This window comes from Perna viridis, chromosome 1 (genome assembly GCF_037379345.1).
Source record: "Perna viridis isolate PV_CMFRI_1.1 ecotype Kerala chromosome 1, ASM3737934v1, whole genome shotgun sequence".
Taxonomy (NCBI): Eukaryota; Metazoa; Mollusca; class Bivalvia; order Mytilida; family Mytilidae; genus Perna; species Perna viridis.
Window position 1 is genome coordinate 32,303,787 of NC_142445.1, and position 15,958 is coordinate 32,319,744.

At 32.7% G+C, this 15,958-nt stretch overlaps 1 protein-coding gene across 2 annotated transcripts in view; it reads left to right on the forward strand.

Annotated features, from left to right (window-relative positions):
- Positions 1-15,958, forward strand: part of LOC148628410 (laminin subunit beta-1-like) — a 55,521-nt gene that overhangs the window by 30,842 nt on the left and 8,721 nt on the right. For both annotated transcript variants that reach the window (XM_088586985.1, XM_088586976.1), the window contains exons 13-28: positions 528-655; positions 1,789-1,978; positions 2,611-2,754; positions 4,057-4,288; positions 5,199-5,362; positions 5,566-5,790; positions 5,965-6,164; positions 7,334-7,430; positions 7,639-7,830; positions 9,696-9,876; positions 11,381-11,565; positions 12,821-13,056; positions 13,545-13,727; positions 14,209-14,385; positions 14,897-15,072; positions 15,555-15,696. In XM_088586985.1, the coding sequence (XP_088443111.1) occupies positions 528-655; positions 1,789-1,978; positions 2,611-2,754; positions 4,057-4,288; positions 5,199-5,362; positions 5,566-5,790; positions 5,965-6,164; positions 7,334-7,430; positions 7,639-7,830; positions 9,696-9,876; positions 11,381-11,565; positions 12,821-13,056; positions 13,545-13,727; positions 14,209-14,385; positions 14,897-15,072; positions 15,555-15,696 (2,852 nt within the window). The remainder of the gene's footprint in view (positions 1-527; positions 656-1,788; positions 1,979-2,610; positions 2,755-4,056; positions 4,289-5,198; positions 5,363-5,565; positions 5,791-5,964; positions 6,165-7,333; positions 7,431-7,638; positions 7,831-9,695; positions 9,877-11,380; positions 11,566-12,820; positions 13,057-13,544; positions 13,728-14,208; positions 14,386-14,896; positions 15,073-15,554; positions 15,697-15,958) is intronic.

Consider the following 15,958-nt stretch of genomic DNA (forward strand, 5'->3'; position numbering starts at 1 on the left):
AAAATGTTTTTTTCATATTATAAAATCCTTTTCTAATGTAAAAAATTCAAAGTGGATTAGGGAAATAACACGAGTTTGTGGATTCTTCAATTGGTGGATTCTTTAATTTGTGGTTTTGAAGTTTTCAGTATACCCATCAACTGAAATCTCTTTTTCGATGGGAACCAAATTTCATTGTTTGGCCTTAGTACTTTCACAGTATTTTTTTTTAACTGTTTTTTTATATATTAGAAATTCAATTGAATTTTTAAAATCTAAAATGATTTTTTAATATTAAAAGGCAGTTTTGTGATATTAGTAATCGAATTTCTAATATTAAAAAATGAATTTGTAATATAAAAAAAAAAAATTAATATTAGAAAACATCTATTTTTGTCCACTTTGGCTTGCCATAATAATGGGTATAATTGTATGAAATGCTGCCATTACAGTACCATCAACTTGAGATGGCTTACTTTGCTTTGACTAATATCTTGGTGATGTATACTAAAAAGCAACAGCATATTTATGACGATATTTTAACACAGGTAGTAGATACTCTGTTGTAAGACCAGCTGCATGTTTGGAGCCTGAAAGAGAATACAAAATCAGAATTAAATTCAATCGATACAAGAACAGTGTAGCTACCCCTGATGCAACTACTTTGATTGATTCTGTGAGTATTTGGTAATTATAGTGTCTATTTGTTAGCATATTTAGGTCTCAAATTGGTTCTAGTCTTTAATATCTGTCATGGAAATGTCAGTTGGTCTCAGTTTTGACTTTTTTTTTTTTCATTATAAGATTTGCATATAATGGAATTCTATACTCGGCGTCACATAAATAACATACTGTTAAAATTTGAATAAAAATATTTTCTACGACTTTATTGACACCAACCGTCGTTTAAATTGTCTTAAATGACTTGCTCATTCGTTTAGCCAAACAGCTTCTCAAAAACAAGTCGCTTATTAGCTTAAATCATGCGTAACAAATCCTTACGGGAAAATCCCATACTAATATCCGCCATGTTGGTTTTTACGGGACGATTTGTTTACAAACGAAGTGCGTAAGTTCCCGTCGAACTCCGGTGACAATCGTCTGCTTGATCAACTTCTCGGTATTATACGTTATTCGCGTAAAATAAATCCGAGACATCCGAAATAACGCCGAATTGCATTCTGGGTTCTTCGGTTTTTGGACAAACCATTTAAACGTAAACAACATCTCCTAGCAACCCGATCACTGTAAACATGGCAGACTTTTTACAATGTAAATATTGCCACCTAGAATTAAAATCTGACCGGAATTTAACGATTCAATGTTTAAGGAGAAGCCGTTTGGCTAAACGAATGAGCAAGTCATTTAAGACAATTTAAACGACGGTAGGTGTCAATAAAGTCGTAGAAAATATTTTTATTCAAATTTTAACAGTATGTTATTTATGTGACGCCGACTATAGTTATAAATGAATATGTTATTTCAGATATGATTAAAATGCCTTCATCTATAATTAAAGTTTGGAAATTATGTTGTCATATAAAATACAGCCAAATATTTGTTTCATTCCTTTTTGCATAGCTAGTAAAATATTGACCACCTTACATGTAGGCTGTATTTTCTAATTCATCATCAACCAGTTGAAAGAAGTTTTACTTTATTTTACACATCACATTTAAAATTACCGAAGTAAATATTTATTTAGGTACAGAAGTTGTCAAAACAAGTGTGTTTGTTGATTTAAATATTTAAGAAGACTGTGCACCGTATTGAAAGTGTCTCTAACAATTTGTAATAATTTTTCTGCAGATTGTTTTGACACCAAATATTGACAGCATCCCAATCTTCCATGGCATTGGATATCCTGAGTTTATTAAAAATGAATTCCAGCGTTATAGATGTAGAGAGAGCCAATTGGGTGTCTATCAGCCAGAATTACAGGATCTCTGTAGACAGCTGACATTCAGTATCTCATCAATCATTCATCAGAAAGCTCTTGGTAAGCAGGTTTGAACAAACATAGGAATATTGGTGTCCCTTTCTTATATGATTGCAAAAAATTTGATAGTTGTATAATGGTTAGGTACTTTCGTCTTAGTCATTGTTAAGGTCAGAAGACACTTGGTCCATAGTCAACTTTTGAACTCGAGAAAAAATATGCATTTCAATAAATCAAATAATACTGAAGTATTTAATTCTTAATATTGTACAACAATATTTTATACCAAAAAGGTTAGTCTATAAGTCTAGTATAAATTTTGTGGGTTATTAATGAATTAAGGGGTTTAAATGGCCTAAAACAATGTTTTGTCCAAACATGTGGAAGTTTTACCAGACAGTTTCAAACTGCAAATTTTATAGTTCTTCTAGCTGGTAATCCCTGAATCCTGATTTTTCAAAATCAAGTATCAAATATATTACTTATTAGATATGAGCAATCACACACAAAATTTTACTGATAATCGAAATTTTAGTAAGCAGATTAGTGAGAATTGCTTCTGTCATGTAATAAATCTGATCTACTATCTGACCAATATCCAAAACAAAATGCTAGAATTAAGTTAACTTCTTTTTTGCTAAACTGTAGGTAAGTGCACAGTATCAATATGTAATAGTATTATTTCTATTTAGAATGTCAGTGTGATCCAACTGGTTCCTTGAGTAGTGAATGTGAACCAGCTGGCGGACAATGTAAATGTAAGCCAAATGTGGTTGGTCGGCGATGTGACCGATGTGCACCTGGAACTTATGACTTTGGTCCTGATGGCTGCAAACGTAAGAAGAAATATATTTTTGAAAATTAGCATCCATTAAAATTAATTCATTCACAGTATACAATACATGTATATTGCCAGAAAATAATAAATTTATTTGTACTATTCAGCAATAGTCAGATCATGAGGGTATCCAAAGCAATTTTGACTGTTATGCAGTAAGGACATATGAATTTGATATTTCCTGCAAAGAACATGTATTGTTTTTATCCTGTAACTGCGAATATAAATTGAAAAAAAAAATTGATTTATGCTGAAAAAATATGATAAATCATATATCTTTATGTCATCTCCTGAACACAGACATAGTAGGAAGCATCCTGAAACTGTTTACCTGTTGTTTTTTTTGGTTTTTTTTGCATTAGGTTTTGCTCGAAATGAGATATGTAAACCGGACAAAATATTATGCTACTATACTAGTACTGTAGGTTTATTTGACACCCTGTATTTGTATAGTAGAAAGCCTAACTGCAGGATAAAAAGGTTTCAAGCACATGTGCTATAAATGTACTATGATAGTTATTTCTATATTTTTATGTTTGGAAGTTACATCTCGTCTTATTGGTTGTGATTTGATATACATCACTTTACCATGTGATTCTACTGTCATAGTGTTGTTTGTTGATTTACTTGTAAAATTTGGAAGAAAAATGAAAATAGAAGAAGTGACATAAATGTTTTTTGTCAGTCTATTTGAAATAACGTCAATGCACATAGTGTACACTTGAAAATAATTACCAATATTTTTTTTTGTATCACGGCAGTAGCCTGAGGTAAGAAATTATCAGGCATTAGGAACAATGGAAAATTGATAAAATTGCTGACAATAATTGAATCACAAACAATTCCCTTTGAAGCCTTAGTAAAACACTAAGGGTTTTAAGTACTTTGTTGAAATGAGAAATGAAAAATTGATACATTTGTGTATGTCTTTTTCTATTGGAATCTGAAGTATTGTTGTCTCTGAAATTTTATATGGTTATAGATCTTAGTTTTGAATTGCCTTTCCATTTTATCCTTTCATTCAGATTGGTTACCCCCTCATACTTAAGTTTTCCCTTGTTTTGATTGATTTTCACAAGTGGAATCTTGACACAGTGACTTCATAGTGAGATTAAATGCAATCGTTGAGTGCAGAGAAAGGTTCACTTCCAAAAGAAAGAGATCACTTTCGATTTCTAAAATTATCATTGAAATCTGGAACAATTTTGCTTATGAAAAGAGAGAAAAAGTTGATAAGGACTGATTTGCTTCTGAGTGTACTTACTTGTCATCGCCATTTTTCATTCTTTTTTATTTTTAGCTTGTAACTGTCATCAGTATGGTGCTCAAGACAAGTTCTGTGATTCCAGGACCGGTCAATGTAACTGTATTAATAATGTAGGCAATAGAGTATGTGACATCTGTCAGGATGGATTTTGGGGATTTCCACAATGTCGATCATGTAACTGTAATGGTAATGCTGATACATGTGATGATCTGACAGGTCACTGTTTTAATTGTAAAGATTTCACTGATGGGCCGCAGTGTGGAAGGTAGGGTTTCTAGTATCAGGACTGTTTTGTATTCATATTTTGTGGAGCATCACAAAATCCCCTCCAAAACCCCTGGATGAAAGCACCTCAGACAAGAACCCACATCTTAAATTATGATACATAAATGTATTTTAAAATTTCACCTATATTTGATCTTGAATTATTATTGCAATTGTATAAAATTTAGTTGATTCATAATGACTGTTATTTTTTAAGAAAAACCATTAAAATCATTAAAACTTTAAAGGTTCTGCATTATTGTGAATTTAAAATTTTAGATAAACTTTAATACATCTAGTGAAGGAATAGCCACATGCATTAAGTCTTGACTGGTGCATACATCCGTCTGTATGTGATGGTGGTACTTTCACATAATTCATGTAATGTGTATGTTTCTTTGTAATTTGATTTGATGTCAAAAGGAAGAAAAACTGATATTTACTTACATGAAGTGTTTTTAAGCCATACAGAATGTAAAAGAGTAAACTTCTTAGTTCTCGTAATTGAATGACCATTACCTGATTAATTGCCTCACAGTCTGAAGTAATAACCTGAACTATTGATATTTAATCAAACAATTTATCAAACCTTACATATCAGACAAATAATTAACCTTTTAGTTAATTCCCTATAGCTGTTACGAATCTTTTCTCTGTTGAATTTTTTATGATTATTTCCATCTTTTTTTGTTAAATTTTAACTAGAAGTACATTTGTGGTATTTTTCAAAAAACTCTTAGGAAAGGGGTTTTTAGCGGAATTTCGCTATTTCAAATCTGGATTTTACTGTTACAATTTTTTTTTACTGTATATTTACTTCCAATTTTGCCAGTTTCTGCTTTGTCTTTCGACCTTGTTAAATGATCCCTGGTGTTGATTGTTTGGCTAATACCATGCTATTTCTTCATAAGATGTTTGGATGGTTACTATGGCAACCCAAGAATACCATACAGAATACCATGCCGACCATGTATGTGTCCTGGTGGACCTACTAGTGATGTTCAGCATGCAGATTCATGTTATGAAGATCCTAGATTACAAACTGTTGTATGTAACTGTAATCCTGGATTCAAAGGTGAGAAAATGAACATTTCCAAATTGTTATCCGAGTATCAATGTTTTCTGTTTTTTTTGGGGGGTCTTTTTCATTAAACATTCTATGAGGAGTAAGTAGAGAATCTTTACGTTATTACTAAGGTCATTCTATTTCAGCTATTATATTCATTAGCTGTTTAACAAGTTTGATATTTTAAATTTAGTTTCACATGATAATTTCAGGTCCCAATTGTGACACCTGTACAGATAATTACTTTGGTAACCCGAATGAAGTAAATGGTACATGTGTTCCATGTGTCTGTAATAACAACATTGACCCTAATGTGGATGGAAGCTGTGATACTTCAACAGGAGAATGTCTGAAATGTTTATTTAACACAGAGGGATTTAACTGTGAACAATGTAGTCCGGGGTTCTTTGGTGATGCTACAACACAAGATTGCAAACGTAAGTTGAATTGAGCTGAAAAAATATTAAAATGGAGAAGAAATTGAAGGTCTGTAGTATAGTGGTACTATTTGCACAAATCTTGAAAATGTAAGAAATAGAGAGGTTTAATATACTGTATCCCTATTACATGCTTGCTACATACAATTAGAAATATTTATTGATGTTTTGTAGAATGCATATGTGATCCATATGGTACAGATCTATCAGGTGGTGAATGTAATCAGATAACTGGACAGTGCCCTTGTCTCCCCAATGTGGTAGGACAAAGGTGTGATGCCTGTGCTTCAGGGTTCTGGAATATAACAAGTCAGATGGGATGTTCTTCCTGTGGCTGTGATCCTACTGGTTCTAATAGTGTTGATTGTAATCAGGCAAGTGGATAACAATTTAAAACTTCATAGCTGACTGGCTTTGGTTGTTCAGCCCTTTAATACTGTAAACCAACTTAAGGATCCTTTAGTGAAAAATACAAGGTTGAGAGAGCTTCGCTTGTGAAGTAAATTAGCAACGATATAAAATGATATATGATTTGCTTTACTGTATTCATACATTATACATTCATTTCATTGATTATTTTGGTACTATTAGCTCACTTGGCTTGTAGGGCCATGTGAGCTATTGCTGTCACTTGACATCAGTTTTCGTTAACAATTTTTCAAAACTTTTCTGCTCTGAAACTACTGGACCAATTAGAACCAAACTATATATGTATGTTCCTTAGGTATTCTACCTATAACTTGTGCTGGGTTTTTTTATTTGTCGAAAAACATGGCATCCATTTCTAAAAATGGAACATAGGGATCATACAGTACTTTTTTGTACATGTCTTCAAAACTGGTAGGTGAAGCCAACTCTGACAGAGTAAAAGTGTTCAACACAATGAGATCTATTTGTGGTCAAATTTTTATGTAAATAATGTTAAGCTATGTTAGAGTAATTGCCCTTTTTGGACATTTTTTTGCTTTAATACTATTACTTTAAAAAATTTTCTCAGACACAATTTGACCAATTAGAAGCAAATTGAATATGAATATTCCTTAGGGTGTTCTGTATTGAACTGTTGTTGGGATTTTTTATTTCTCTCAAAACACGCCGGCTGTTACTAAAAGTAAAACATAGAGGTCAAACAGCAGTTTTTCGCATGTATCTTCAAAACCTTTAGGTTTATTTAAATTCTGACTGGGTGAAAGTGTTCAGCATGATATGAACTGTTAGTGGTCAGGTGTTTACCCATGTTGGAATGAAAAGCCCTTTTTTACACTTTTTGCTTGTTTTAACTTTCAAATTCAATGAAAGTTGATATGATTGTTCCTTAGGTATGAGTGTTAGGAATTTTTATCCCAGAAAAGACATGGCTGTTTTCACGAAAAATAGAATGTGGCTAATTATGCCACATCAGCAATTCAGGCTCTGGAAGTCTCTAGTTTTATTCCTTTTGGTGAAGATTGTTTTAAATATTTATATCACTTGTCTCTTAAAATCAGAAAAACTTCATTCATGACTTAAATAAACAAGTATATTGTGTTAATTTCTCTTCTAGTTTGATGGTCAGTGTGAATGTTTGGTGGGTAGAGGTGGTAGAGATTGTGGCTCCTGTGAAGACAACTATTGGGGAGACCCAACTGTTCAGTGTTATCGTAAGTTATTATAGAAGAGTTTTTGTTAAAAGAAATGATGGACAAATGGACTATTGTCATAGATAAAATTTTTGAATGGATTTCAAGTAGTATGCATTAATATTTGCAATGAATGGTGAGACAGTTTTCTATTCAAGCTTGGTTTGTTATAAGATCTTAGCATTATATGAGTAGTAACACTAGTTTTGAATCCTGTATTTTATTTCAGCATGTGATTGTAATAACCAAGGCTCTGCTCAGACCCAGTGTGACAGAAGGACAGGCCAGTGTGTCTGTCTAACTGGTATTAGTGGCTACAAGTGTGACAGGTGTGATAGAGGAACAACAGGACAATTACCTAATTGTGTACCATGTGGAGAATGCTTTGACAACTGGGATAGAGTTATCAGAGATTTATCAGGTATAAATAGGACAACATTCAGTAAAACATTTTACTTTTGTATAATATGTCAAGGTCATTGTTTGTAGACACTTTGTTTTTGTGCAATAACTTAAGTATTTGTTGATTAACATTTGAAAATTTACAGCAAAAATCCTTACCTCAGTTAAAGTTTTGGAATAATTTTGTTGTTATAGCCCTTATTGTTAGAGTAATTTAGGGAGTAAAATGTTAGTTTGTACCATATTCTTTCATATATTCCTCACACCCCCTTCTTGGCAAGGGAGATTGGGGGAAAAAGTTTATTTGCCGTGTAAAATGCATATTGGGAAGGGAGGAACATTTTATTGTAGAAGACATCTTTGAGAAGAAAGAGTATTATTATACTTCATGAAATGCTTATCCTTTCAATGTTAACCTTTTGAATAAAGTGGTTTTTTTTTTTTAGCTCACCTTGCCCGGAGGCCATGTGAGCTATTGCCATAACTTGGCATCCGCCGTCGTCGTAGTCATCGTCACTAACAATTTTTCAAAACTTTTCTCCTCTGACACCACTTGACCATATGGAACCAAACTTGGTATGAATGTTCCTTGGGGTATCGTGCATAGAACTGAGTTGGGTATTTTTGATCCCTCAAAAAACATGGCCACCGTCACTAAAAATAGAACATATTGGTCGGACAGTAGTTTTTCATATATATCTCTTAAACCGTTAGGTTTAGCCAAATTCTTAGTGGGTAAAAGTGTTCAGCATAACGAGATCTATATGTGGTTATTGCCCTTTTTTTGAATTTTTTTTTTTTTTTGCTATTTTTTCTTTAACAAATCTTCTCCTCTGACACCACCTGCCAATAGGAACCAAAGTTGGTATGAATGTTCCGTGGGGTATTGTGCATAGAACTGGCATGGGGATTATTTATCCCTCGAAAAACATGGCCGCCGTTACTAAAAATAGAACATAAGAGTCAGACAATAGTTTTTCACATATTTCTCCAAAACCGGTAGGTTTAGCCAAATTCTGTTATGGGGTAAAAGTGTTCAGCATGATGAGTCTATCTGTGGTCTTTATTTCATTTTGTTATGTTTAACCATGTTGGAGTTATTGCCCTTTTTCGACGTTTTTTTGTTATATTGAATATTATTTCTTACAAAAATCTTTTCCTCTGACACCACTTGTCCAATTTGAACAAACTTGGTATGAATGTTCTTTGGGGTATCTTGCATAGAACTGATGTTGGGATTTTTGATCCGTCAAAAAACATGGCTGCTGTTACTAAAAATAGAACAAAGGGGTCTGACAATAGTTTTTCACATATATCTCTTAAACTGTTAGGTTTAGCAAAATTATTTCTATAGCTGAAATGACCCTTTTTAAAAGGCCATCAAGTCGTCAGGGATCAATATTGTCAGGTGACTCATGTAAAAGTTATTGCCCTTGAAAGATGAAAAATGAGGTTTTTTTTTACAGTTTTCAGCCAATATCTTTAAAACTAAAAGAAAGAAACTTTCTATGGCTGAAATGATCCTTATGATAGTCCTACAAAAGTCTTCTTGAGTCAAAATTGTTGGACAACTCTTTGTTAAATTTATTGCCCTTGAAAGACAAACTTTAACCAGGTGAGCGATTCAGGCTCCTGGGAGCATGTTGTTTTATGTTTCCATGGTTAGTCAGCCATTTATTGATTAGAATACTATAAAAGTTCTATCCAACAAGTCATCTTAACTGTTTACATTTCTTGTCTGGGTACAAATCAGGGGGTTCACTAAAACAGTTGCATCAACTCCCAACGAGCTGCTGACCAAGTGCCAACGTGAAAATTATGCAGACAAATTATTTTAATGAATTATGAATAAGGTGTTTAAATATATTTCGTTTCCTTTTTCAGAACAAACTCGAGATTTAATCAAACGAGCTGTTGATATAAAAGCCACAGGAGTTGAGAGTGCATTCAACAAGGAGTTCAAACAGATGGAAGATAATTTGGAAGAAATTAAACAGATTGTCAGAAATGCCAACATCTCCTCTGAAGATATCAAGGATCTGGAAACAATGCTTAAAAATCTCAGGTAGATTTATAATTTTCTTGATAATTTCTAAAAGAAAAATGTATTTTTAAATGCAGTGGTAATTTCTCTTCATTATATTGTTACAGTAGATTCCGCTTAATTGCATAGCCTATTTGCCAGTAAAAAATATGCAAATAACCGGGCTATTCTTATAACCGAAATTACGATTTTACCGGAAGTGCGAGTTCAGGTAAGACGACGATACTGTGGATCAACCAGGAATATCACTGTTCAACATTTCTGATCTGGTACTTAATTGTTATAGACCTTCTCATTGTATTGTTCTTTTATCAATAAATAATAATATATATTGTGTTTGTCTTGTTTATTGACCTTCTTTACGCTTTTTTATAAGTAAAACCACGTGTTTCTCATCTATAAATAGTCAAGTAATTTCCTGACCTTTCTACGAAAGCAAATCCCATATTTCATATCTCAGGCAGGATTCAGTGTAATATTCATCAATGTTTGCAGTTTTTGGGCTTTTGAAATGGTCTGTGTGTTTTTATTCCTCTGTTCATTGTACAATGATAGTGTATTATACGCGTCATTGACCTCGATGTATTCCTATGAAGAGTGGATAGTATGGGGCATCTTAGGGTAGTTGAATTTCATTAGACATTGTACTGAATGAATGACTTTTAATTTTCGTATGATATTTATGCCTAGTAACCCAAGCTCACTCAAAACTGTTCAGCTCATGAAAGAAAATTAAATTTACATTGATAATCATTTGTAGTCGGAAGAATTTAAATAGGGACAAAAAATACCCCAAGCCAAACCTCAAGCCGCATCACAAGATGATGTTCGGCATGTCGTCAGAAGTCATTGTTCACCTAGGTGCTTGTTTATTTTAATGTAATTAGAAATCATTTATATTGTCTTTTATGTCCATGATTTTTTAATCCATTATTAACACCTCCTGATTGATGATAATCTAGTTTTTACAACAATAAATATGATTGACATATTTATGACCCGAAGGCTTAAAATAGAATTTGGGAAAACCTGTCTTTACCTGGACGAGGCAAAATTCTCTATGCAATAAACCGAAATGCACCTCCAAGGCCTATGCAAATAAGCGATTTTTTCCCTAATAGAATAATAGGAAATGGTTTTGTGCAGGAGAAAATTATGCTAATAACCGAAATATGCAATTAAGCGATATGCGATTAAGTGGAGTCGACTGTATTAAAAAAGCATCATTAGAGTCCCAACATACCAACTTCAAACATGACCCAATCAATTTGAACAAATCTGAATGTTGATTAAAACTATTATTTTCCCTTTTCAGGAAGGAATTTATCAGTGCAATGTTTTTTTTAATTTTTTTTTGTATATGCTGACATTTGTTTTGTCATTAATTTGGTCCTATCATTGAGATGGCAATTATCATTTTCTGTACTTCACTGCCCACAGTTAAAGATATTCTGTGGACAGTGAAGAAAAGACTTAATTATTATGTATGTACACAGTTAAATGCTTTATATTTGTTGCTTTACAGACAGCTTTTATCTGATGAATACAGCAGACTTAACAACACAGAGAGTCAATTCAATAATAGAATGGATGACATCAGGAAAGGCAACAATGATATTCTATCTCTGAAGAGAAGAGTTGAAGAACTGAAGAAGAAAGCTGGTGAATTGAGGAGAAATGCTACAGACATACAAGCAAGGGATGTTGAAGGTGAAAAATGAATATATTTAAAATATTATATTTCTTAATATATATACTTACAAATACAAATAATGTATGTATGTAATAGAAAACTCCAAATGATGATAATCATTTTTTTAATGAGTGAAAGTAATTGAATTCATTTTGAAAATATGCATGAATTCCTCAGAATACTGAGAAGATATAAGGACAGTCCTCTAAAACTTGTATGGACTTTGATGAAACTTTCACAAATTCTTTATCATTTGATGCCATTGGGCACATATGAGCTATTGCCATCACTTGGCATCCGTTGTTGTTAACAATTTTTCAAAACTTCTTCTGAGACCAATTAGAACCAAATTTGGTATGAATGTTCTTTTGGGTGTTCGGCATAGAACTGATCTGGGGATTTTTTATCCTTGGAAAAACATAGCTGCCATTTATAAAAATAGAACATAGGGATCAGACCAAAGTATATCGCATGTATCTGCAAAACTAAGTTAGATTTGGCCAAGTTTTGGCTCAAGCATGATGAGATCTATCAGTGATTAATTTTTTGTCTTCATCCGTTAAGCCATGTTGGTGTTATTGCTCTTTATTGTTGTTTTTTCTTTGTTTTTAATGTTATTCTTTCAAAAATCTTCTTTCCACTGACACTACCAGACCAATTAGAATGAAAGTTGGTATGGATGTTCTTTAGAATTGATGTGGGGATCTTTGAAGCATTGAAAAACATGGCTGCCATTACTTTAAAATAGAACAGGAAGGGTCAGACAGAAGTATTTGGCAAATATCTTCAAAACTGTTAGGTTTAGCCAAATTCTGACATTGGGTATAAAGTGATCATGATTATGAGATCTATCTGTGGTCAAATTTTCATGTTAATATGTTAAGCCATGTTTTGAGTTATTTTCCTTTTTTTACATTTTTTTTGCTTTAAGTTAAAAAAAAATATTATTAAAAAACATGGGCATTTTTACAAAAATGAAATGTTGCTTTTTGAGCCAGATGAGTGGTTTAAGCTCTATAAAGCCTGCAGTATGTTTTTTCCATCTGTATGACTTATGGGGATGGGGTTCCTATGTTGTTTCTGTGGAGGAGGAATGGGTATCACAAAGTAAGCTTTGCTTAGTGTTCAAGATTTGTCATTCTATCCATGATTTCTGAACACTCATGCACGCTTATAAGTCAACATCGGGTAGGAAAACATAACTGAATATGAAACATATATTCTGGCTTCTGATTTTGATATCTTTATTACAATGTTTCTTGTAATTTTCAGGGGCCTTTAACATTACAAGAGAGTCTCAACAAAAATCTAGAATGGCCCAAGCCAAAGTTGATGCTACACAAGGAATGTTAAACGAGTCCTCCAAAATTAGAACAGATGTTGAAAAAATGTTAAGTGAACACAGAGATGACTTTAACAAAAAGATTCAGGAAAATGAGCAACAACTTAGTGAGATAGACAATCAAGTATCAAATCTTGGCAGCAGAATAGCTGATATTAATGAAATGGTAGGCCTTTTAATTGTTTTGACAATTATAGAATCTCTAATCAAGGTGAATAAACTCCCTAATTGAGATCAAAAATACCAAAATTTTCGAAAGTTCACTGGTTTGCATAAGGACCTATTGAATCTGAAATTTATAATCTAGACTGATATTTTTCATTATATCCCCTAAAAAAGTAACTTTTTGTGGCCAACGTTATTCATGGCCCCTTGTTCAGCTCGCAAGTGACTATTTTTCATCCAGCTGTATATAAGTTAAGACTTATTTTAAAGCACAATTTTCTGCTTGCAGATGAAAACAAGTTTCCTTAGCTTAAAATAATATTGCCAGAACCCCAAAAAATCGGAAAACTATATTTTCAGTCACAGTGTGGTTAGGGTTAACACTGACACTAAGTTACTTTCCTAGTCTTGCAATAACTATTCCTACCATTGCTTTTACATTTAAGAATGATTGTTTTTAAATAATGTTGAATTATGAATACATATTAGGTATGTGATGGTCGTGGTGATCCTTGTGATGCTGTTTGTGGTGGAGGTGGATGTGGTAAATGTGGAGGTATCAGCTGCGATGGTGGGGCACTCACCAAGGCAGATAATGCTGTAGACAGGGCTAATCAGGCTAAAATGTTACTGGAAGTCAAAGAGGGAGATGCTAATACAATGTTAATTGAGGTAAGTACTGTTTGAAACCTTACCAGTTTGCAAACCTCTATATTGATAGGGCAGTGTCGTTGTACGTAATGGTATGGTTTCCAGACAATAACTTGATTACTAGTGAGATATTGTTTATAAAATTGTGACAGTAAATAATCATAAATAGAAGGTTAGTATTAGTTTTGGGGGTTGTAGGAATTTATGTCATAATCAATTTGACATTTGTCTGTTTAAAACAAAATTTCAGTCCTCATATGTTTATTTTGTCATGTGAATCTGTACTAATTTCTTTGTAAGTGAATACCATTTTAATCCCATTTCTGTGCTATTTATTCTTGAAAATCAGATTTTTTAATAATTAAAGACCCCCTTGTACCTACAATTAGGCTGCTGGAGGAAAATATTTTAAATTATGATGAGTTGTTAAAACAAACAAAAAATGTTTGTAAAAGGAAATGGTATATTGTTTATTGACACCAGATATATAATTTTATTTCAGATACAAGAAGCCCAACAAGAAGCAAATGAAGCTAAAAGTCAAGCCCAAATGGCTTATGATGAGGCAACTAAAGCTAAGAACCAAACTGAGAAAGCCAAGCTCACACTTCAGAGTTTACTGACTGATGTAGAAGACTTCCTTGGACTAGGAAAAGCTACTCCTGAGGATGTGAAAAATGTAACTAAGTGTGGTTAATTAGAAAAAGCTATGCTGTTGTTTGTATTAATATTGGATAACATCTGTTCCATCTTTTTTTTCAGAAAGATACAATTCTTTATCATACATCAACAGTTTGCAGTTTTTACAGGCATTTTAGTCTATTCATGTTTCTTTACTTAAAGCATTCATTGTGTTGATTTTGAATTATAATCAGGCTTAAAATAAATTCTAGTCTTTAAAATGATATTTCAGAATTGTTGTGTTGTGTAAGTTGAATATTCAAGCAGAATTTTACCATCCTTATCTCATATGAAATTTCATTCTTTAGAGATACTTACTTTTTTAAAACCCTAAGTTTTCATTGGTACCCTTGTATTCAATGCATTTGGGATCATCTTAAAGTTTACCTTATTTAGTTGGTGTATTTGGGGTCATCTTGCAGGTAATGAACTTTTAGACCTGTTTTTTTTTTCTTAATTTTGAAAGAATAACATTAATTTTGTTGTAATGTTATTATTTTCTGTAACAGATTGCTGATGAGGTACTGGCAATGAGTATTTCTCTGACACCAGAGCAAATCATTGAATTGGCTCAAAAGATTAATGCAACAATTCAAGGGTTACAGGATATTGATGCCATCTTGAATGCCACTGGAGATGACTTGGCTAGAGCACAGAAACTCAAAGAAAGAGCTGAAAATGCTAAGTAAGTATCACTAACATCACTTAACTCCAGGAAGTGCACAAAAAGACTGTGAGTTAAAAGCAAGGAAAAGATGACTTCAATGAATTAAGAAACCTTATTTGAATAACTCATTTCAGACTTAATCATAACTGTTGCAAAGATGTAGCTCTTTATTTTTGTATATCTTTTTATACCGTATAATGGAACATTTTGGAGGTTCTAATTTTCACTATATTCACAATATTTGGGTAATCTTGAAATGAAAAACTTGCCTAATTAAAGTTCAGATATTTTGCATATAATTTTCATTCCATTAAATCTAATGATGCGAAAATTTAATATGCCTTATTATAGAGCAAATCACTAAATTTGGCACCCAAGACATTTACTCGCTATCTGGTGTGATTAGTTTCTATATCCTGAATAATGCATTTACTTTTGAAACCTACATGAATACTGTAAAAACTCATGAAATATATGATTAAAACATAATTATATTTTAGAGCTGATGCCAACACTATTCTTGGTAAAGCCCAGGATGTATTAGACAATCTACAAGGAGCTACTGCAGCACAGGAAGCTGCTAGTAGAGCAATCAATAATGCTGATCAGGACATCACAAATGCTGAGTCTGATCTTACTCAGGTAGGGAAATTTTGCACTAAGCAAATTTTCACTAGGTTACTAAATAGTGCAAAATGTAGTTTCATTAACTGGGTGATACTCTTCTATTATGATTACTGGGTGATACTTTTCTATTAGGCATTACTGGGCGATACTCTTCTATTAGGCATGTCTTGGTGATACTCTTCATTAAGGCTTTTACTGGGTGATACTCTTCTATTAGGCATTACTGGTTGATACACTTCTATTAGGCATTTCTGGGCAATACACTTTTATTACATAT